The following is a 23147-nucleotide window of genomic DNA, read 5'->3' on the forward strand; positions in this document are numbered from 1 at the left end:
CCAATGAATTGTATGAGACTGTTGATAGCTATTCGCTATGACAAACCCAGTTCGAAGAATGTATAGGTGACTGGGAGAATGAGCAGCGACTGGTTCATACATGACCTTCGGTGAGTTCGACCGGGAATCAGAGTGCTTGGGTGCATGTCCCCGGTCTCCCTACTCATTGGATTTCTACTTTTCTTCCATGCCGTCCCTGCTTCTTTAAATCACCGCGAGCTTCCCCATCTGCCAACCAAGCCGATCTGATAGTCATCAAGGCCAAGGGAAAAAACTTGTATATGTATTTCCGACACATGGCCTAAAGGATTTGGCACCTCTGCTGATAACTCCGCCACCAGAAATGCTTCCGCGTCGGAAGTTCACTGGCAGGTAGGCCGGCCAGGAGGTGGCCACAGACGCGATAAAGTAGGGGCGGAGACGGTGGTTGCGACGAAAGCTCCAGCGGGACGGAAGGCAAAATTGGCGACACGAACATGATCAATATTCAGTGAAACCGTAGACCCTCAATTCTCATCGTCTCTCGTTGCTGCTGCTCTCGGCCTTTCCTTCCTGTCGCTGTCGACGCTGTCCCTAAGACTGGCCAGGCGAGTCTGATTCCGCCGGCCAATGATCCTCATCGTGCTTTCCCTCTCGATCTTAGTCATCTCACCCCAGTTCTTTATTCGCGACATCGTACCGTCCTGGTGAACCACGAGGGGGCCCAGGTGATCCAGCTTGGTCGATGCGCCGCCTCCTACTTGACCCCCCAAGTCAAGGGTGATAGACTCAGCGTTAGACCGCGCCCCGGGAAGCGGCGGCAAAGCCAGATGACTATGGGAATGAGGCTGGCTAGAACCGGAAGAATTATTGGTGCTAGAGCTTTCTGCCTGAGGGTTGGATGTCGTGTTTTCAGGGGCCGGTGACGTGCTTTCCGTGGGGTGGTGTTGGCAGTGGTCCTCGCCCGGGAGAATTTGCTGTTGTTGGTTGACGCTGGCTCTCGTCACCTCCGCCTCCACGCGGTTGGCTTCTTGCGAGGCTGGTTTCGATTTCGACTGAGATGTCGATGATGTGATCATTCTTGTATTTAATCCAATAGGTCTGGTGGTGGTGGCGGCGTAAACAGTGATCAGGGCGGGTGATGGTATGGAGGCTTGGCGTGTCTGGTTTCGCATTGGCGCGTACCCACGTGGAATGATTCTGTGAAACGGTCCCATCCGGGCGTTTGGCTTTCAGATTTCGAAGGAGTTGAGCGTGTACTAGTCAGGCCTTGGGAAACCGAACGTCCTATGTAGTGGTGGTGAACGACTGCTGCGAGGGTAAGTATGTCTGTCGTTCGTCGAACAAAGGTAAGACGTCTGTGAAGTGGGTCAGGTCACTCACTTCTGGCAGTTTCCATGCCCCATGCTTATCGTGTCAGTGTCTAGTCTTTTGAACATCATGTACATGAATTCTCCCCCTCCTCCCTCGGCACGCATATTGCTGGTCAAGGCTCTCCAGGCCTGCGACTTTTCCTTATTTTTTCCCTTATCTTTTTGAAGAAAATTAAATTTCCTTTTTCATTTAATTCCGGTTTTCTAATTCTTGCAGGCGCAAACTGATGATGGCTGGTTCACATAACCGAACGCGACATGAGGTACGTGGGTATAACTGACTTCTATTTCTAAATATCAAACAGAGAGAACCTCCTGTTTGGGTATCAATTGGTTTGCACCGTCCGGTCTAAAACAAAACGGACTCTTCTATCCACCGTACCTAACGCCGTTGATGCCAAGGGTGCTAAAAAGAGGCAACAGAAAAGAGAAGAACAAATAACCTCATCTGTCTCAGCGATGGACCTCTCCACTAGTCCTGCGACGATCAAGCCGTCTCACTACCGCACCCAAAACCACCTTCAGGATGCTGTCTGCCGTCAGAACACCCCTGGTACCATTCTCCCAAGTGACAGTGTCGACCATGTCGCGAAGATCGCCGTCAACTCTGTCAAAAAGATCGTCATCAAGCTCGCGCAAGGCCTCCCGGGCGCCGGGCTCGTTGCCAACTTGGAAGAATTGTATGCCGATCTGGTGAAGAGGGGCATCAAGTTTGTCGAGCTTTTTGGCGGCAGTGATGATAGTAGACTCGACATCGTCGGAGGGAGCGCCATCAGTGATGACGATGATGTTGATGGGCTTTACGCTCTCAACGTCGTGCTTCTTGGAGTCCAACAGTTGCAGATATGGCTTGAGAATGCTGTGAAGACGCTGGCCGGTAGGGGTAGCGCCACGGGGACGGACTGATGTGAAGATGCCCTCGACCGTGTCGGCACGCTTGATGCCGTAGTATCCACCAGCGGCTTTGCCTTCCCTGGCACTACCGCTGGCAGTGGTCTTGTGGTTTAGGAAGTAAAGGTCAATGCCATCAGCATCGTGAGCGGTGCAGACGGGGGTGACGGCGCGCAGAACACCCTGAACCTCGGGCCAAGATCGGCCAGACATAGAGCCGGAATCGTCAACAACGAAGATGGTATCGAAGGAGGACAGGAAGGCATAGGGGTCTTCGGGGGTCGAAACACTCATGCCAGAGACAGAGCTGATGGAGCCAGCATTGGAGGGGGCAGGCGAGGGGCTTCTAACCGGACCGCCGTTGGGCCCCAGGAAGCTGGTGGCTGGTGGAGCCGGAGCAGAAACCGAGTAGGCAGGGGGCGGCTGATCGACAGATGCGCCTGTTCATTGGTCAATGGGTGCTTGAGAAATCTCAGGCGTTTTGTGAGCGAGGATCATGACTTACCATTTCCCGGTTGAGCCTGAGTAAAGGGGTTATGACTGCTCGGCATGGTTGTGGGAGGTGCGGAGGATTTGGTCTTTTGCGAAGAGGACGACGAATTGCGGGTGAGTTTATCCTTCACACAACCAAAGATGGATTTGCGCATTTTTTTTTGGTGCTCGTCGCAAGATGTCGGGGAGTAGAGGTCTGCAGTGAAGTGAGGCATTGTGAAGGTGCTGGAGGTCTGGCCGTTGGATTGATATAAGAAGGCAGGTGGGGCCGTTGGTCGGTGTCGTCGGTCTCGAAAGGTAGGGTCCTCAAGGAACTCACAAAGCAAAAACAGAGTTCGAGTTTTTGCTTTTCAGGTCTCCTTGTTTGTCACTCAAGGTTGTAAAAGAAGATTACTAGTATGGCTCAGACTGCTTCGACTCTTGGTTGGTTCCTTATGGGGTTGGCGTTTGAGATGACAGACAACGTTCTGTGTCAATGCTGAACTCAATCATTCATCTTATACCACCGTCTTTCAACTTGAAAAGCCCAGCCAGTATGCCTTGATGGCGCTGAGTTTGAGAAGTTGAAATATTTGTCAATGTGTTGGTTGTTCCTCCAAGAGGGACCTATGCTGTCTATGGTTGTGGTTCAGTCATTCACAATGCACCCAAGGTACCTACCTACCTACCTAGGTACCTTAGTGTCCGACCATGGTGGCGGTGCTGTGGTCATCTGGGAGGCGGCTGGGCTCGTGCGATCCTATTGGTGAACGCATTCAGTGGCTGCGCCCCAGGCTGAGCGACCGCGCCTCAGATGTAGTAGATTTTGCTCAATCCGCCTGTCGCGCCTTATGGCTTCGTATCGTTCATGCCGCTCGATGGCACCAATGGCACCACGTGACCGGTACCTTTTCTGGGGGGGCCGTCAGTGCCTCCGAAACGCGGTAAGAGGGAAAGGGCTGACTCAATAACCAAATCCCCTGACCCACGACGAAAATCTAAGCGCCCTAAAAGACCCGGGCGAGGTCGGTAGGGTTTTGGACCTTTTGCGGTGCTGCACCTGGCCGAAAACGACAGCAGATGTCCTGAATCCCTCTCATGGTATTATTGCGCAGCAGAACTCTCAAGGGCGTCTGTAGCTACACAGTGTCCTCAACAAGAAGTAACAAGCTGTGCAAATTCTTTAGGTCTATCGCACTCTATCTCAGCGGAGTACAGGAATGCCAACTTTTCCCGGTCCGGTTGGGCACGGCAGCACGGATAGGTAATGAGTGGACGTACAGATTGGCGATGCAGAGATCCGCTTCTGACCATGGATAGTGGACACCGCTATTTCCCTTCGTGCAATCAGTTGAATCAAAGGCCGAATGAAAATACTGAAAAGAAAGCTTCAGTGCTGTTCCGTTCTGCTCCAGCTTTGCCCAGCCTCGACCAACGTTCGGAACGCAGCCTGTTGGCTATCGAGACAGCAGGATCGGCGCGGGGACTATGCTCTCCTGGTCTCCAGCCTTCTTCGATTGCTCAGGCTTGTTTTAAACCCCCTTTCTGATCTCTGCTCGAAGAACATCTGCCCTTTATTGCAACTTCGTCAAGTGATAGTCCCGCTGCCATCTTCAGCGTGGGAAACACTCGCCAGCAACTAGCCTATCATCTTCCCTCCACGCCCAACGAAATCCACAATTGGAAGAGCCTGCATGAAAGCTGCATTCCTGACCTACAGGGATCCCTTAGCCAACTCCAGGGCCCAAGTGCCGGTGAAGAGAAGAACCTAAGCCGTTCGTAGCTTGCCCGTATAAGATTGTTTGTGTGCCCCTCGCTGCTTCACCTTGACCATGGTGGGCAGCTGACCTTCTATCCGGATCTTGCTCTTTTTTCTCCCGTCCCCTTCTGCCCGATCTACCAGGCCTGCGAATCGCACAACGTCGATTTCCCCGGGAAAACAGACGGGGCGGCAACCAACTGCAACCTGACTGGAGTCCTAGCTAGGCACTTACTTGCCTTTTCCCCCTCCTTCAAGCAGCAAATTGCCCACAACCTCACCCTCTCGACGTCAACAACCAAAATAACGACAAACTGCGTTGTCTACCGCCATCATGTTCAACCGCAAATTCTCCATCAATCGGCACACCGGTGTGCCTAAGCCCAGGCGCTTCAGTGTCGGCGAGAGTAGCGCCAATGGTAAGCAAGCATTCATTGATCCGTCTCCCTCCCGGATCGCGGCTAGAGCTGCGTGTTCTTCGCCTTTTGATGCTGCCGCACTTATCAGAACGAGACCAAGCTGTCAGCAAGAGGCAGACAGTAGGGGAAAAGCTTGTCCTCCAGCTTTGGTGCTGGTGCGGGGTATGAGCTGAACTGGTGCCCTCAGCTCCAAATTCTTGTCCCCAGCAAAGCTGCCCCTCGTTCCCCACATTGCTCCAACTCGAGCTCAGTGACATTTTTAGCATCTCAATGGGCGGCGGTTACAGGAGGAACCTTTTGTATTCTGATCTCAAGCTAATTTCAGCGACCTCTCAGAGGTTCAATCCAAGACTCATAGACAATTTCGCAATGCTCACGAAGGCCACCAAGCCCACGCTGGTCTCGACGCCTCCCGCTCCTCTACCGGTGTTGTCTGGTGTACTGAGCGCGCTGCCGAGTACGGTTTCCTTGAGGACCCCGACTCATGGGCCAATCTGGGCCAGGGCGCCCCCGAAGTCGAGGACGATATCGCCGGCTGCTTTCCTCGTCCTACAACTATCGACATCTCCATGGCCGGTCGTGAGTATGGTCCCACAGCCGGCATCAAGCCTCTTCGCGAGGCTGTCGCCAACCTGTACAACGTCATGCATCGCCAGGGCAAGCAGAGCCAATACACCTGGGAGAACGTCGCCATCGTCCCTGGAGGCCGTGCCGGCCTGATCCGCATTGCCGCCATTCTCGGAAACTCCTACTTGTCTTTTTTCTTGCCTGACTACACGGCGTACAACGAGATGCTCTCCCTATTCAAGAACGTGCGTCCCCCTCTCCACACGGATAAAAATCGTATAATCTAACGGTTCTCCTAGTTCTCTGCCATTCCTGTTCCTCTTGCGGAGGAGGACGGCTATCATATCCATCCTGATCGTATCTCTGAAGAGATTTCCCGCGGCTCCTCCGTCATTCTGACCTCGAATCCCCGCAACCCCACTGGTCGCGTCGTTGCGAACCCCGAGCTGGCTGAGATCCAAGATATCTGCCGTGGTCGTGCCACCTTCATCAGTGATGAATTCTATTCCGGGTACAACTATACTAGCAACTGCGACGGCAGCACGATCTCCGCGGCGGAGAACGTAGAGGACGTCGATGAGGATGATGTCCTTATTATTGATGGTTTGACCAAGCGCTTCAGACTTCCAGGCTGGCGTATTGCTTGGATTCTTGGTCCCAAGGGTATGCCATCGCAATCAAACAATTGAAACGACACATGCTAACGGAAGTTACCCCACAGAGTACATCAAAGCGTAAGACCAAAAGTTCCTAGATCCAAAAGGACATGCTTACTTACATATGTCTCTAGTATCGGGTCCTGTGGGAGTTACCTTGATGGTGGCGCGAACCACCCTTTCCAAGAGGCTGCCATTCCCATGCTTGACCCGACGCTCGTGAAGGAGGAAATGGTCTTCCTTCAGAAGCATTTCCGCGTATGTATGGTGATCTGACTGTACCAAACATGTACTGATGGAATGAGCAGGACAAGCGTGACTACGTTGTTCGCAGACTGCGCGAGATGGGGTTCGTCATCAAATACGTGCCCGATTCCACTTTCTATCTGTAAGTCCCCGCTCCTCCTACCACCAAATACAGAGCAAGCTGAGAACTGACATGCCTAGTTGGCTAAATTTGGAGGGCCTCCCTGACGCCATCTCGGACGGCCTCAACTTTTTCCAGGCTTGCTTGGAGGAGAAGGTCATCGTCGTCCCTGGCATCTTCTTTGACTTGAACCCTTCCAGACGCCGTGACCTTTTTGACAGCCCCTGCCACCATTTTGTCCGTTTCTCGTACGGCCCGAAGATGGAGACCCTCAAGAACGGCCTCGACGGCATCGAGCGCGTGGTTAACAAGTAAGTATTGATAATGCCGGTCGGCGACCCAAATTCAATTAACTAACGTTCATTCAGGTTCAAGAAGTCTAGCGGCTAGACTGGAAGTTGCTATGGAAGAATGGTTCGTATTGATTACACGACACGACGATCACGCCGCGACGCGACTCTGCTTGGGAGGTGCAAGAGGGAACGGCAGAAGCATGCGCGCGCTTAGGGCTACTGGGCGATAGATTCATAAATCATTGACCACCGACTTGTCTGCTCCCTGATGCTTGTCAACTTCGGAAACCTCTGTCATCTTCCTATTTCCTCCCAACTTATCTCCACAAAGTCATCGTGCTGTCTGCTGTCCTAGGCTGCGCATGCACTGAGAACACGAATTATCTCCCCCACGAGCAATGCACAACCGAGATTATAGTCCCCGCCCTAAGCATCCGCCCAGCCCAGGCCGTTGGCGCATACAACCGGAGGATAGATAGTTGCACCACGTGCGATTCGAAGATGTTGTTTTTCAAGCTACAAGTCACCAACAGAATTGCACCGCAGGCGCTTACCTATTTCAATCCGTCAAAGCCTCTGAAAATTCCATTTTGATTACTTTTGCAGCCACGTTGCCTCTCTATCGATTCCAGATGAAAAAAATACAATTATCAGCCGAGGGCTTCTGTGAGCAAACCCAGAAGAACGCGAAACATAGACCAAACACCTTCGCATGTCGGCTACTCCGCATGAGACGACATGTGATGCGTCGGCAGAGCAGTAAGGACATCGAATGCACCCGTTCCAATCCTGCCCAAACGGCCCATCACGATGCGACTGCTTGGCGTCCTGAGGTCATCCCAATCACCGTCGAGCACAGCATCCTTCAGGAATGAAAGAGTTGTTTCGAAACTCATTTTGGTGAATGGGCTAATGTTGCCGCGCAGGCCGTTGCGGTTGAAGGGTGTGAAGTCACCGTTGCGGGTCATATAGTCGGCAATGAGGTTCAAATGGCGGTTGTCGACGCTAATTCCGTGACCTCCGAAAACGCCGGCCAGTTCCGAGACAATATTGGTCCGGCACGCCTCGACACCATACACGTCCAGGACGGCAGCAATATCGTTCGTTGCGATCTTGTTCGGGTTGATGAAGTCGCCGTACTTTTGCATCGCCCTGAGGTTGGCCCCAGAGGTGTAAATGGCTGGCACTGAAATATCCTTGCCTGTGATGGGGTCCGTCGTCTTGTGGTCCGCAGTGAAGGTACACGAGCCGACACCAGGTATTTGCTGGATAACTGACTTCTTGACTGCCGCTTGCACGATATTGAGCATCAACACCTTGGGAGTATCTGCCTCAAATTCGAGCGTGAACTCGCACCATTCTCCGGCCTCGTCGCTGCTGAAACGCGTGACACGAAGGTACCGTTCTTTCACACGCTCAGCTCTCCAGGCGCCCTCGCTTTCCGACTCATCGTCTTCTGCCTCCTCCTCCTCCTCGTCTGAAGCCTCCTGCCGAGTCTCGGGGACTGGGCTGCCGCCAAAGCCTTCATCTTCTTCCACTGACTCCTCGCGCTCCATCTGTCGCTGGATGGCGTCGTCTTCGTCATCATTGGGTCCGTAGGATACGGCTTCTTCTCGATTTGCCTTGTTCTTAGCGTTTGTCGCATCGCCATCACCGTCATCGTCGTCATCGTCGTTGTCGTCCCCGCCACCTCTTGTCTCTCCATTGCCTGTCGCCATCTCGACAACGCCGGCCTTGGCACCGATATCAGGCGTGGCTGAGTTGGACTCACTTCGCCGTTTCTTGATCTCCTTGGTCATGGTCTTCAAAAGATGATCCAAGAACCTCTTCTCCACGGTATCCATGACATCAGAGGCATCGATCGCGTAGGTCTTGGTGTATTCCTCCGAGGGAAAAAAGTTTAGTCGGACATCGTAAAGTTTAGCCAGCGCGCTATTTTGCCCCTTTCCAATGCGTTCATTGACGCTTGCGGTGTCAAGCACATCGGCCAGAGGCAACACACTGATGGACTTTGCAAAGATTTCTCCCTCAGTTGCGGAGAGCTCCTCGTGAAGAAGGAGAGTCATCGACGGCGTGGAGATAGATCGACTCGCAGTCATGAGAATCTCGCGAAGACGGGGAATACCAAGCGTGACGTTCTTCGCTGAATGACCGGCCAAATGGAATGTGTTCAGCGTCATCTGTGTAGAAGGCTCACCGACACTCTGGCCAGCTACGATGCCGACACCTTCTCCAGCCTCGACGAGTGAACGCATGTATTTAGCGGCGAGTACGAGCTCAGCTGACTTTCTGTTCACGGCAGGAGCGTTGATAAGACCAGAGACATCCTTAGACTTGTCGCGAATCAGGCCATCCTCATTGTTCTTGATATACTGGGACATCTTCTCGTAGAACTGCTCGGACGTGGCGAAAGCCACCCTGGCAGGGTTGACGAGAGAAATGATTGGGTCTTTGGCGGCGATGTCGACCTTGGCGTGCTTGATGGCGCTCTTCATGTGTTTCAAAACGTCGTCCTTGTTGCCGGCAAACCTGTCCTTGAACTCGCTTCCGAAATTCAACTGAGCCGTTTCGGAACCGATGTTGCGGAGAACGAAGCCAAAGTCGGTGAGATACTTCTGCTTGGTAGGATCCAGCCCGTCTTCGCCATACAAGCATTGCACCAATGTGCCGTCGGCGTCGCGAACAGTAGAGTCGTACGAAACCGTCAGTCCTTCCATGCCCTTGATGATACACCTCTGCAGGTAACCAGAACGAGATGTCTTAACAGCGGTGTCGATAAGGCCTTCACGGCCTGCCATGTGATGGAAGTAATACTCTTGCGGCCGGATACCCGTCAAGAAACGCTGGACAATGTAGCCACCAGCGCGAACATCTGTCTCGAACGGCCGGAAGCAAGGCAAAGACTTTCCACTGACCATGAGAGGAACTCTTCGACCCTCAAGGACTTGTTGTCCCAAATTGCACGAAATGAGGTTAGCATTGACTTGGCCACCCTTGGCGCCAGATGTTGTCATCGACTGCATCTGGTTCTTCGGGAATTGCTTAACCAAACCGACCGGCAGACAAGCAGCTGTCACCATGCTAGAAACCTTCGCAGAGCTCTGGTTCATGAGCATATCGAGACCTTCCTGCTTGCTGTCGTCGCGCATAACCTCTTCTAGGCGAGTGAGAAGTTCTGGGTCATCGCTGCCGGGCTTATTGTCCTCCAGAGACACGTACCTGGCCGCAACCTCAAGACCGATACCCTTAGCAGCCTTGAGAGTTTCTTTTCGAGATACTTCGCCTTGAGGTGTGAGCCTCAGATCATCCATGCCGCAAGTAAATGCCCGCATGTTCAGGTATCTCGTAAGAAGTCGGCCAATGCCACTCAGCAACTTGCCTGCAACCGCAGGACCGTAGATTTCATGAATAGCATGAATCAGGCCGCCTGAACTGGGACCGAGTTGGGCCTTGTCGAGGATGCCGGAAAGGAACTGGCCATCCTGGAATAGTACAGTACCCTCCTCCGAGCCTTTACCCCACTGCTCGCCCTTAACCTGGCTTTTGCCGGTCATCCACAGTCCCTCGCCATTTGGCGGCTTAATGTTCTTCAGGATGGTGGTTACAACCTGCTTGCCAGTCCACCTGGGAATCGGCTTGATGATGGCGGGTGGGATAAGCTCAATCCTCTCACCGAGAATGTGGCCACTCTCCGGGCGTAACGCTGAGTAAATAAGCTGTTGATACGAGTCGCGATCAAAGAAAGTATCCTTGTTGCAGAGCGCCACGGATACCGAAAGATGGTCCTGAATTAATCCGCGAAGGGGCTTGCCTGCAGTTCCAGACAGATACTGATGGTCCGTGTCGGCGATCTGAAGAGCCTCGGCTCTAGCCACCTCATTCTGGGGAAAGTGCATATTCATTTCATCGCCGTCGAAGTCGGCGTTGTACGTATTGCAGTTGGCGTAATGCATTCGAATTGTCTTCTCACCAGGCAGCACCCGCACCCTGTGGCCCATGATGGAGGGCTTATGCAGGGTTGGTTGGCGGTTCATCAAGACCACATCACCGTTTGTCAAGTGGCGATAAACCTTCTTGCTTTTCACGCCACTCATCTGGTTGTTGGTAGGGGCGAGAAGCTGGTTGGCGAGCGATACACGGTCATCAGTCGACTTGGACCGCAAGTTGACAATCTGGCCATTCTCGTACTCGATTGCCGCAGCGCCTGGCCACTTATCGACACCATTGATGACTGCTTGCTGCATATCTCTGAAATTGTGGCTTGTGACTGGCTCGGGGTAAGTCAGCTTCCGTGCAAAAACAGGAGGCACGCCGATTTCGTTTGTTTCGATGTTCGGATCCGGAGAGATAACACTTCGCGCAGCGAAGTTGACTCGCTTTCCCATCATGTTCTTTCTGAAAAGACCTTCCTTCTTCTCCAGCTTTTGTTTGATACCGTCTTCATTTCTCTTGGCCGCTGCGCCCTGCACAGGGTTTTTGCTCTTGTCGATTAGGGAATTGACGGACTCTTGTAATTCTGTCCATATCTGGTGCAGGTCGCTGATGTCTCTCGCTCTTCCATACTGATCCGTACCTCCGACGTTCTGGTGTATCCTAGCAATACTGACACAGTTCCGCAGAATGTTCTTGTACAGAGAGTTTTGCTGAGCCTCAGAGATCGAGTCGCCGGTACGAGCTTCAGGTCGGAACTTGTTTGGGGGAACAAGGATTGTGCGGAGAAAGAACATATCAGCCGTGATCTTAGCGACCTTCTTAGTCACTGGCTTTGAGTTGTAGATCAGAGACATAATTTCCTGCTCTTTTTCGAATAGCTCTCGCAGACGAGCACGAACTTCCATGGCGCTGATGTATCGCTGCTGTCCCGGGGAGACATTGGTGGCGTCTTCGTCTCCTTTGTCCATAGGGCGATGCTCGTCACTGCTGCTGGCATCGCGCATCTCGACGTCGTTCTCTTCAGACGAGGCCAGGTCGACATCAGCAACGCCTTCGTCGGCGTGATCAGAGCCTCGCGTCGTCTTAGACTTCGATGTCATGGCAGTGGTTGCCATCGAGTCCTTCATGTGCAGGTTCCTTTGAGCCATGTGTGCAAGGTCTCTCTCGCTGAGGGCCTTTTCAAAGATTTTGACGAAACGGTCCTTTCGATAGGCCGGGGAAATGCCACCGCAGTTGTCGCACTTTCTGGGCTTGGTTATTTGCACCATAAACTCCTTGATGAGCTCCCTTCGCATTTCAATAGACCCTTCGTGCTTGCCCTTGCTCACCTCTCCCAGGCTTAGCTTGTGAGCCTTCAAACTTTGGCGAACGAAGGCCTCGCGTGCGCCAATGACGTTGTCGACAGTGGAAGTGCCTTCTTCCTCGGCCTCACTGTCGTAATCGGTGGGGACGCCGGGCATCGCAAGGCTCTTGAGCTCCTCACCAATGGCATCAACAAGATGAGCCTCATGCAGCAAGCCATGTTGGAGAAGTCGAAGTTTGCACGAGAAGCGGTTGCTTTCGCGGTGGCGCATGCGAAAACCTTTGCAATAAGCGCACTGTGACCTCAAGAGCCGAAGGACTTGATCGAGGAAGATCGGATGGTATACAGGGACGGGGAGCTCGATATGGCCGGCGTGGCCAGGACAGGAAGACTGGTTGAGATTGCAGGTCGCGCAACTTTGGCAGGGTTTTTGTTAGTCAATTGAAGCGAGTAGAGTCGATTGCAGTGACAAACATACAGAGCATCGCCCCAGGAGCCGAGCGCGGGGTCGTATAGACCACCGGGGACAGGATTGAGAAGATTATCGAAAGTGCTGTCGTTCTCAATACGTTTGACGGAAACGGCTCTGATTTCCTCCTCGGTAAGAAAAGTGAACTCGACTGTCTCCACGGACGACGAGATAGGTTGTGAGATATTCATGCTGCCAATGAGGCTTCAGGAACTAGCCTGACACCGATCTGAGTCTATACAGAGGGTGAGGCGGAGGGAAACAAATTTTCCATTCAGTGTCTTGTCGGTTGGGTTCGTACAGGCAGCTCGGTCGCAAAATCAACTAGACTGGTGGGTGATCAAGTCTCGGCGGAAGGCAGGCAGAGGGGAACTTTTTTTGGCGGTGGTTCGCGGCAGAAAAAAAGACCCGCCAATAGTGGAGCTGTCGAGAGGTGTCGCGGCAACATCGAAATAAGGTAGTGAGAAGATGCCTACGAAATCCTCGGCAATCACCCTTATGTAAGAACTGTTTACACCAGCCTGCAGGCCTGCGACGCCATACACGAGGCATCGCATGCATATGCATTACCCCTTGCCCATCAAAGCACGCTCGTTACTTTGATTTCGTCCGTCCAGCCGATTCAGAAATCACAGCCGACGACTGTACTACTCGCTCGCCGACCCCCGTTGCCTTCTCGAAAGGGAAGCCCGCACCTCTAGACTAGATCCCCAACGCGCAACAACAAATATCTCCGTCATAACGAATTACGATGGATCGACGTTCCGACTCAAGCGGCCTAGGGCCTCGTCACGATCCAAACTCTCGAGTGCACAAGCCCGAAACCGCTGCCGACAAAATGGCTGCGTTGAAAGCAAGGGTGGCAGCGGCGATTGGGGGCAGCAAAGCCAAAGGCGTCCCTGAGGCTGGACTGCATCCTGCCCTTCAAGGTCTTGGGCAGGTTCAGTCTTCGGGCCGTGGAAGTGATAGAGCTCCTCCATATCGATCTCAGGTTGACTCCAGCTCATCGTCTTTGGCTGGCGCTAGGTCGTCGATCCCTTCAGCGCGTAGCCAAGACAATACAAGACCAAACCCCTACTTCAACGACCAACAGGCGGGTCCACCCACAGGAAGCCGGCAGCGACAGTCTCGCCCCCTTAACTTCCATCCAAGGGGCAGATTCATCCAGCAGGGCAATGCGATGCGACGACAGGCTGCGCTGGAGGAACTGAAGAAGAAGATCGCCGCGCAGACCAGAAAGGCTGGCATCGACGAGGAATTAGATTTGGAGAAGAACCTTGTGGTTGAAGCACCTCCGGACATCGAATGGTTTGATGAAGGGCTCGTCGATGGCGGTAACTATGACAACATCGACGATGAAATTCACCTCAAGATCACATCGGAGGACACAATCGTCACCGAGTATATTCAGCATCCCGTTGCATTAGAGCCACCGCAAGAGCGAAACAAACCTACACCGAAACCCATGTTTCTTACGTCGAAGGAGAAAGCCAAAGTACGGAGGCAGGGGAGGATGGCCGAACTGAAAGAGCAACAAGCAAAGATCCGGCTTGGCCTTGTGCCAGCACCGCCGCCCAAGGTTAAGAAGAGCAACATGATGCGAGTCTATGCAGACTCGGCAGTCAAGGACCCCACGGCGGTTGAGAATCTAGTTAATCGCCAGATTGCGGAACGGCAACAGAAGCACCTAGAGGCCAATGAGGAACGGAAGCTCACCAAGGAGGAAAAACACGACAAGCTTGCCGCCAACCAGGAGAAGGATGCTGCCAAAGGCATCCACGTTCTGGTGTTCAAGATCAACAGCCTTGCGAATGGACAGCACAGATTCAAGATTGGGAAGAACGCTGAGCAACACTCTCTCACTGGCGTCTGCATCATGCACCCAAAGATGAATCTGGTTATTGTAGAGGGGGGGGAGCATAGTATCGGAAAGTACAAGAAACTGATGCTTAATCGAATCGACTGGACAGAGAACTCGCCATCGCGCGAGGGCGCCACACGGCAACAGGCGCGAGACTGGTTACTTCCGGAGAATGAGAATGGGGACTTGAGAGACATGTCGCAAAACGAATGCAAGCTTGTCTTTGAAGGAGAAGAAAAGACACGGGCGTTTCGCAAATGGGGAAGTAAGGTGTGCGAATCTGATGCCGAGGCCAAAGAAATTTTAACCAGATCGAAGATGGACAACTTTTGGGCCCTGGCGAGGACCATGTAGAAGTAGAACGGAAGAGGGGCATTAGGTCTCAATGCAGTCAAGTCAGGGCTTAGCCCAAGCCTTTCTCATCGTTGTAGCGGCAGAATTATGTTCATCGGACGAACACGAGTTACTATCACATCTCAGTTACCCCCAGGTGAAGCTACGTTATCAGGGTGCAGACAAGTTGCAAGTCTCGTCAGACGGGTAAGGATCCGCTTCGGCAGGGAACTTTGCTGACGATCGGGCACTGGCTCTGCATCAGGTAGGTCAGTATCGTTCAGTCGAAGAGGACATAATCATACTCTACACGCAAGAGCACGAAAATGAGTCACAGTAGTGCGGTAAGGCGCGGATCCCTCTGTAAAGAGACAGAGGCCCCACCGACCGGGGATGCGATCGCGGCACATCTATTGTTTATCTCATGCGCGACGCGTAGCGAGGCGAGTTCTGGCCCGCAATCGGAAACATTATCATAACGAGCACGTCACAGTAGGCACGAAACAAAAGGTATAGATCGTGAAGTGTTTGGCATTCCTTGCAGCCATCCTTTGCTGCTGTTTAATTGTACAACCCTTGCGTTGTTATCAAACGCATTCGTAACGCCAGATTACCCCCAAAAACCAAAGACGGTCCCTTCGTCAAGCATTCCCAAAGCGCGAGTCATGAACCACCCATAAGAGAAAATCGAAAGACAATGTTTAGTTGCGCTCACCGCGGAGGCGGCGGGCGAGCTGGATGTCCTTGGACTGGATGGTGACACGCTTGGCGTGAATGGCGCAGAGGTTGGTGTCCTCAAAGAGGGAGACGAGGTAAGACTCGACGGACTCCTGAAGGGCACCGATGGCGGAAGACTGGAAGCGGAGATCGGACTTGAAGTCCTGGGCAATCTCACGAACCTGGGAGGGTGTTGGTTAGTTACCTTCATAGCGTGTGAAGCGAGCGCATGGGACTTACCAGGCGCTGGAAGGGGAGCTTGCGGATCAGAAGCTCGGTGGACTTCTGGTAGCGACGGATCTCACGGAGAGCGACGGTACCAGGCTTGTAGCGGTGAGGCTTCTTGACACCTCCGGTGGAGGGGGCGCTCTTGCGGGCGGCCTTGGAAGCAAGCTGCTTGCGGGGAGCCTTGCCACCGGTGGACTTACGGGCGGCTGTGGGGAAGGAGTCAGCGCTGTGCGAGTGGTTGGCAGGTTGGGCCAGGAAAGAAGTGCGTACTCTGCTTGGTGCGGGCCATTGCGACTGATGTTGATGGTGATGAAGTTGATGGTTGAGATGTTGGTTGGTGTGTTGATTGAAGGCGGTGGGTGTGAGTGGATGAGGAGAGAAAAGGTTGGAGTTGGTGGAGGGCAGAGGGAAATAAATAGGTAGGAAACTGGGCTGGCTGCGGAGGGGAGTGATTGTGTGCCAGACGGGAGGTGGCCTGTGCGTCTGCGTGCGACGGTTCGAAAAACCCCGTTTCTGCAGGTGCGATTACTTGGAAAAAGGCAGGCGCAGCTGGCGGGATTCTACGCTTTGCTGTCGAAGTGTGGATGGCTGATTTTTGATTGGCTGGAAATCTGGCATCTGCGACGCCACCCCATCTTTCAAGGTCCCACTCCCACGGCCCAAGACCCGGAAGGTAGGTAGGTGTTAATACGTACCGGTCCACAGGCATTCTACCCAGAGTTAGTATCCTCACTTTTCCCCATCAAACGCTACCTTGCGACTTCCCTGTCACTCTGTCCGTGGGACATGCGGGATGCGGCAGCAGGCCCTATGGCGCTTCAATCACGCCTCACCTTGTCTGACGCGGTAGCAAGTACGTAGAAGCAGTAGGACGCGACCTAATACCTGCTGCCCGCTGTCACGCGTCTACGTCAGTCGTGGCATTCTTGCTGCAAGCGCAGAGGTCACCATTTTAATGGCAAGCAAATTACGTGCACTTTCATACCGAAAGTTACCGCGTTTGGGTCAAGCGAACAATAGCTTGTTCATTGAATCATCTGGGCGCTTTGTACCGCGGCCGCTGAACATCGAACACTGAAACGCACCGAACAAACAGTAAGAAGAGAGATCACTAGGTATTCTATCTGCTGCAGACCACTGCGCGATGAGCTTGAAGGGAACCAAGCGTGCGTGGGCGAAGGCTCTTACCCCGAAGTTCCACAACCTAACCGCCGCGTCGCGTGAAGGGAACCTTGGGGAGGCGCGTAGTAGACCGTATGTACTGTGTCGCACTCACAAGAGGTTTCCACAGTTCGTCTAAACTGCCAGATGGCAGAAGCAGACCCATACTTCTGCGTCTGCCCATTTGAAAAGTCGATGGCGCCTGTGCAGCGGCATACGAGCTTGGAATTTTAACTCGTTTTCTCATAAGCTCGTGCTAAATCCATCACCCATGCGGCGGGGGCGATAATACTCTTCCGCTTCGACGTTGAATCCATTCGCATGCATCTGGCGTTGACCTTGGAGTGAGTCCCCACTGTCCAAACGCAAAGACACAGGAGACGTGCAAGTCGCCGCTGTCGCATGCAGTCATGGCTCTAGGATAGGCATCTGAATACTGTAGCCCTGTACCAATAACGCAGCTTTGGCATAATGCAGCATAGAAATAAAGATGTGAGACATCTGTACGATATCTCTCATCGCCAGAGGTGTATTTATCCCCGAAATATCCTGACAGTCCACTGTTTCTACGCGCGTGTTGAACGCGTGCAAAACTCGTTTAGCAGTGCGAGGCGGCCGCATTCACTAGCACACTACCTTGGTACCTAGAGCAGATCGATGTGGATGGAGTAAGGGATGGCTTCTGGTTGGCTAAGTACAGTGTAATTGTCCCGTGCTGCCCCAGCTGGTCTGTGCACAGAGAAAAAGGCAGTTGTTGTTTTTGATTTTCGCGTCCAGCCCGCATCGGGAGCACTGCTCGGAGTACGTACCATGGCCTTTTTTTTTTTTTTTTTTTTGGCTGATCCCGAATCTCATCAAGCCCGCGACCTGCTGATATAAATCCCGTTCCCCCTCTTCGCGTCACTCACCACGTTCCTTCCCAATTCAGCCCCACGTTATCTCACGCAACCACTTTCGCATCCCTCCCATTACATCTCTCTCAGAGCCTCACTATCAACATTACACTTACAAACCCCCAACCACTTTACACACAATGACTGGACGTGAGTACATCCATGTGCTGCCATTGATGCAGTCTATATCCGGGTTCTCATGCTAATTCCTCTACTAGGCGGCAAGGGCGGCAAGGGCCTCGGAAAGGGAGGCGCCAAGCGTCACCGCAAGATTCTTCGTGACAACATTCAGGGTATCACCAAGCCTGCTATCCGTCGTCTCGCTCGTCGTGGCGGTGTCAAGCGTATCTCTGCCAGTAAGCTGCTCTTACTTCGTCAGGCATCAACAGCTCATACTAACTTGGTCCTCCCTAGTGATCTACGAGGAGACCCGTGGTGTCCTTAAGTCTTTCCTTGAAGGTGTCATTCGTGACGCCGTCACCTACACTGAGCACGCCAAGCGCAAGACTGTCACTTCTCTGGATGTCGTCTACGCGCTGAAGCGCCAAGGCCGCACCCTGTACGGTTTCGGTGGTTAAGCGTGTTTGTTCTTGCATGTCGGTTACGAATCTTTCTGGGGCCACGACGCGATCCACCTTGAGGCGCGGTGGCACAAACGGACTTTGGGAGTGGCGTGTTTTGTCACGAATGAATATGGGTTTGGCTGGTTTTGGGTGTTCTACTGTACCATACGGGAAACAACGGGGTTCTACATGGATGGCTTGATTGGCTTGAGACATAATCGATCACTCGCCGAGACACGTTCTAGTTATTGTTGTGATTCTTTGCTCCTGTGTCCTGTGATGCTGTGCATAAGATGATGCTCGGCACGATTTATACTCCACAGTGTTTGCTCGTGATCTTCTCTGTTTCCTTGGCTTGCCAACACAGTTGGCAGCCTACCTCTACCTTATCCACTGCCTCGGCAGGCCATGCCACGGTATCACGCGTTTGCTCCACAGCTTACGAAATGACACGCTTTCTTTCAATCGGCGTCAACCTATGTGAAAGGGAAATCTTCGCGAGTCCCGTGCTATAGGACTCATTATGTTAGCAGCTATAGGACTCATTATGTTAGCAGAGTTAATAATGAATTTGGTGGGCTAGAGATTTCCTGGACATAAACGGGCTACGCTTTTAGAATGATGAGTGAGGACTGGGTCTCTGTACATGCTGGTTTGGTGTAGATGTTCGCCCACGTGATTGCCGTTTTCCTTCAAGGAGTTATCCTGGCGTCAGTCTCGACGAACCTAGTCGCGATAGGCGTGTCTTCCAATTCTGATGGTTCATCTTGGTCTAGAGTTGAATGTAGCTCCATTTGGATCCAGCTGCCGCTTGATCTCATGAGAAGTATACTTTTGCAGCGATGTGAATAATGCAATATTTATCACTCTCATATGATGGAGATATACGAAGACTGGCTGATCACGAAGGCGAAAGGCAAAGCCCGGAGATTCCTCGTGAGATAGTCATCACAGCTCGATTTTCCCCAGTAGTGCTTTCGAGGCGTAAATACCGCACAAGTAAAATATTCAATTTGTGTGGTTTGGCCATTGTGGACTCGTTTGGAATCCTGCATCTACGGATCGAATGATTACTATTATTCGTTGACATCAGCGCCATCGACACAACCATCAATGGCATGGGTATGTGTGATATTAATAGCGCGCCTTGCCATCAAGCCGAATGGAAAAGCCAGGGGAAGCCGTGCCGGACGAGCAAGCAACATGAATAGTAGTCGGCGCGCACTTCATCGATTGGAAAGCTACCCAGTGTGTTGAGGATGTTCGGGTAATGAAATGATGGGATATGACTAGACAAGGGGACCGCCAGTAGGAATTAACCGCCAGTAGGAATGATTTACAGACTGCTGGTAGCATCACGGTTCACACGAACACCTCACAAGGACATCATCGCATGTTTGGCAAGAAGCTGAAAGTTACCGCACTTCGTCGTGCGTATCAAACCGGGCTGGTCGGTCTTACTACCAACATGCCGACTAAGTTCGTTTTATTCCGTGCTTCTGCAAGCAGTGGATTTACTTTCACTACATTGACCAGGATACCGGCGCAAACGGGTCCTTCGTGTTTACATCAGGACGGCCAAGAAGTGAGCGGCAAGCATACCACAACTGGGTTCAAACCTCGCTCGAATCAAGGCGCTGGTCGCTGGAGTTATGCTAACGGTCGCACACCAAGACATGATGACCCTCGTGACTCGCAACACCCATGAAGCGGTGGCACTTCAGACCTGGCATGTCCGTATCTCGGGCATCATGTGTCCAGAACATTGGCAATAGTTTCACTAAGAGTATAATTCCAGGCGTATAATAGTTCTGGAGGGTTGTAGGAATATTTAGTCGCTAATAAATATATCTCTAAGAAATTAGGTCCGAATCCGCATCAAGACGGTGCAGATACCTCGAAAGATCATGATCACGCAAGCTACTGTGGTGAACGGATATGCTACAGGAAGACATGTTGCACTTTGACGAAGAGACATCATGGGCATGACTGAGCCACAAAGACTCGTGGGACCTCGGACGGAAGGTCGAGTTACGAGCCAAGGTAGGAGAGGCCTAGCGACAGTTGGTTTCCCGTCATGAGTGACGACGATAAACGCGCACCGCCGCAGAACAGCACCCAGCGGAGCGTAGAAGCGCGAACAAGTAGAGCCACCCAACCAGGCTCTTCGGAGATCGCTAGCGAAGGAAGACAGTTGAATAAGGCAGGCATGCAGGGTTGATGATGCTACTTTCGCGGAAGGCAAAGTGCGGCTGAAGCTCGGACAGAGACATTCAGGGACGAGTGAGACGAGGGCCAAGCCACACCTTGGGTTCAATTGGAAGGACCAGGGTTTACAGCAGAAATATGCATCAATTTTCGCATTTTGAAGAGACGGATCAAAGCACACAAATGCAGGGACGCGGTTGGAGGCAGTTGACAAAAGCTCAACGGCCAAGGCTTGAGACATTCATAGGCCTTGTGCCTTCCAGCAGCAGCAGGGCTTGACTTCGGATGGCGCCGGCCGGTACTGTTAAGGGGATGCATGCGCCACCCCCATATTCCTGCTGGAGACTTCTAACTTCTAGGAGCGGATACGGATACCTGCACCAAAGCTGGCTCGCCGACAAGCCACAGTCCACACGCAAAGACCGAGGCCGCCAACACCAACCAACACCTGCCGACACCGGTACCTTATCTTGTAGGGCTTGAGCCAGTCGAGTAAGGTTTGTCTCTGCTGCGATGTAAACACACCAGTCGGGAACCCACTAATTTTAGATCTCCACGGAACAGGCCCCAGCCCCTTGGGCCAGGCCAAGGGATCGACGGGAAATTCTGACGTTTTTTTCTCCATCGCTGTTTGTGCTGTCAGCTAGCGGGGCGGGAATGCCATTGTCCACTATGTGTAATGGTGTAAGAAGAATACCATTCTGGAAAAGCCCACAGCTCCCAGGTGTGTGTGATTTTGCCACCCGACTTGAGTCGTGCCTTACAGCCCTCTTCGACGCAGGTGTTCAAAATTATTGCTCAGGTTGTTGGGCAATCTCCCTCTCGACAACGAAGCGCGTAAGGTGACGAGTCCGATGACAGGCGCTGTGCACTCCGGACGTAAGGCGAGTGCGCGGCGCCGCCCGTGGTGAGTCAAGCCCATGAGTTTGTACCATTATGCACACGCACACATGTGTAGCGATCCGCACCCTGAGAATGGAACGATTGGAAAACGCAGTATCCATGATAGTTGCATTTCGCCCGGGTGAGGTGGACTACCGACCGGCAAAAGCGGATGGGCCGGGGTAATAAACCAAAATACGTGTGCGATACGTAGGATTTCGGTCCAAGGTTGTCAACTCAGCGGAAAGAATCCGTGCCTCTACCAAGTCGGATGGAAAACCAGAAACCCCATCCAAGCGCGGAATGCGGAATAGGTGGGCAAGCTGGTCCGGGGTGCGCTTCGTACGTAGACTGATGTGCCGGAGCTACCGACGCTGCATGCCGCGGCTTTGAATGTCAAAATGTTGGGGCCGCTCGCTGAGCTTAATTTGTAAGCGCGGCCTTCGCTGCGCGTCTGTCAAACCGGCTGTGGCACCCATGGACCAACAGAGGAAATCAATCCGTAAGGTTCCCGATGCTCCTGAGTGTGGCTTGTTAACCGAGATCGGTCAGTCGGATTCGGGTTGTGGGATGTCATTCCGATGCCTACACTTCCCGTCCCATCAAAGGCTGAGCCACATAGATGCGCATTTCAATTGGTTAAGCCGCGGAGGCGCAGTCAGGCCAGGGGAACCACGAAGACCGCAGAGAAGGACACATGAGAAATTCACCCTACCTAATCGTCGCTTTTACTCAGTCCGAGGCGCTTGTCCGGTGTGCATGGGCCTGTATTCGGTACGAAAATCAATTGGATGCCACCAACTCGAAAATTCAGAGCATGGGAAAGCCGAAGACCAGAACGTACCCGACCTACAGGCCCGGACTCTTGGCTGCATGACAGAAAGGATCGAGAGTCCCCCATCCCGTAGTAGTTTAGGACTTTAAGGATTTTTTTTTTCTTTTTATTTTTCTTTTTTTCCTCTCCCTCTAGACTCTGACACAGTGACACCTGCAGCGCCAAGCGTACTACGGATGATTCCTTGCACTAGGTATGGATCAATCAACGACGGCACTGCATCGCTATCGGCAATGGCTCCATCAGTCTGTACGTGTGCGGTGCTTGATCTGGATTGCTGCGTTGGCGGAAACAATCCGGCGCGGCGGACATATCCTCAAATAGAAAATGTATGTATTCAGCTTGCATCGTCTATGCGGGGAAAAAAAAAAAAAAGAGTGATACGCGAGTCAACCAGACCAGGGCTCACATCTAAACCACGATCAGAGAGAGCTAAGAAATGCAATTCGATAAACCGATGTGGAAGTTAGAAGGCTTTGCTACGGAAACTTGAAGTGCAAGTGCAGCCCCCTTACCGGCGCGTACCAAGGACTGAACATCTACAGTCCGTTGCATGTCAATTCCTACTTCCGACTTCAACCGTGGCCGTGGGGTCCAACAAACATGAACGCTGCCTGCCAGCTTGGCCAGACCGGCCGACCGACCTAGCGACCCACATCACCACCGGCTGCCGACGGTCGAGACCGCTGTGAGGTCTTCCCGGCCGATCCTCCTCCATTCTCACAAACCGGCAAGGCTGTGATGCGACGGATCGGGAACACGAACATGTGTAGGGAGCGCAGCTCAAAGATGAGGATGACTCACTCGAGTGGTCGCTACCTACGACTTACTATGGTACGCACCAAAGCATCAAACCCTAGCCGGCGGCAACGCAGAATGTATGCGTCCGCATGACAATTTGTTTACTGTGACTCCCCGAACAGAACGCATAAGGTCGGCTTCTCAGCGGAAAAACTACGGATGAGATTGAAGTCGGCCAGGAAGCC

The 23147-nt window shown here is 52.7% G+C and overlaps 6 protein-coding genes across 6 annotated transcripts; 3 read left to right on the forward strand and 3 right to left on the reverse strand.

The window, feature by feature from the left end:
- Positions 1-1805: 1805 nt before the first annotated feature.
- On the reverse strand, positions 1806-2794 carry CGGC5_v008954 (uncharacterized protein; the record flags this gene model as incomplete). Its single annotated transcript, XM_032020350.1, has 2 exons — positions 1806-2683; positions 2749-2794. The coding sequence occupies 2 exons, from the start codon at positions 2792-2794 to the stop codon at positions 1806-1808; spliced, it is 924 nt and encodes a 307-aa protein (XP_031882557.1).
- A 2013-nt stretch (positions 2795-4807) lies between these two features.
- Positions 4808-6872, forward strand: aspC-2 (Aspartate aminotransferase; the record flags this gene model as incomplete). Its single annotated transcript, XM_032020351.1, has 8 exons — positions 4808-4892; positions 5229-5704; positions 5759-6122; positions 6181-6193; positions 6250-6373; positions 6424-6503; positions 6563-6793; positions 6851-6872. The coding sequence occupies 8 exons, from the start codon at positions 4808-4810 to the stop codon at positions 6870-6872; spliced, it is 1395 nt and encodes a 464-aa protein (XP_031882556.1).
- Positions 6873-7494: 622 nt separating this feature from the next.
- RPA190 (DNA-directed RNA polymerase I subunit RPA190) lies at positions 7495-12671 on the reverse strand (the record flags this gene model as incomplete). Its single annotated transcript, XM_032020352.1, has 2 exons — positions 7495-12427; positions 12490-12671. The coding sequence occupies 2 exons, from the start codon at positions 12669-12671 to the stop codon at positions 7495-7497; spliced, it is 5115 nt and encodes a 1704-aa protein (XP_031882563.1).
- Positions 12672-13318: 647 nt separating this feature from the next.
- prp3 (U4/U5/U6 small nuclear ribonucleoprotein prp3) lies at positions 13319-14695 on the forward strand (the record flags this gene model as incomplete). The annotated part of the gene is made up of 1 exon (XM_032020353.1): positions 13661-14695. The coding sequence occupies one exon, from the start codon at positions 13661-13663 to the stop codon at positions 14693-14695; it is 1035 nt and encodes a 344-aa protein (XP_031882562.1).
- Positions 14696-15375: 680 nt separating this feature from the next.
- On the reverse strand, positions 15376-15908 carry hh3 (histone H3; the record flags this gene model as incomplete). The annotated part of the gene is made up of 3 exons (XM_032020354.1): positions 15376-15573; positions 15632-15825; positions 15890-15908. The coding sequence occupies 3 exons, from the start codon at positions 15906-15908 to the stop codon at positions 15376-15378; spliced, it is 411 nt and encodes a 136-aa protein (XP_031882561.1).
- A 1905-nt stretch (positions 15909-17813) lies between these two features.
- hH4-1-1 (Histone H4) lies at positions 17814-18251 on the forward strand (the record flags this gene model as incomplete). Its single annotated transcript, XM_032020355.1, has 3 exons — positions 17814-17823; positions 17892-18029; positions 18088-18251. The coding sequence occupies 3 exons, from the start codon at positions 17814-17816 to the stop codon at positions 18249-18251; spliced, it is 312 nt and encodes a 103-aa protein (XP_031882560.1).
- Positions 18252-23147: the final 4896 nt, after the last annotated feature.

This window comes from Colletotrichum fructicola (genome assembly GCF_000319635.2).
Source record: "Colletotrichum fructicola Nara gc5 chromosome Unknown KSG_Nara_v1_contig05, whole genome shotgun sequence".
Taxonomy (NCBI): Eukaryota; Fungi; Ascomycota; class Sordariomycetes; order Glomerellales; family Glomerellaceae; genus Colletotrichum; species Colletotrichum fructicola.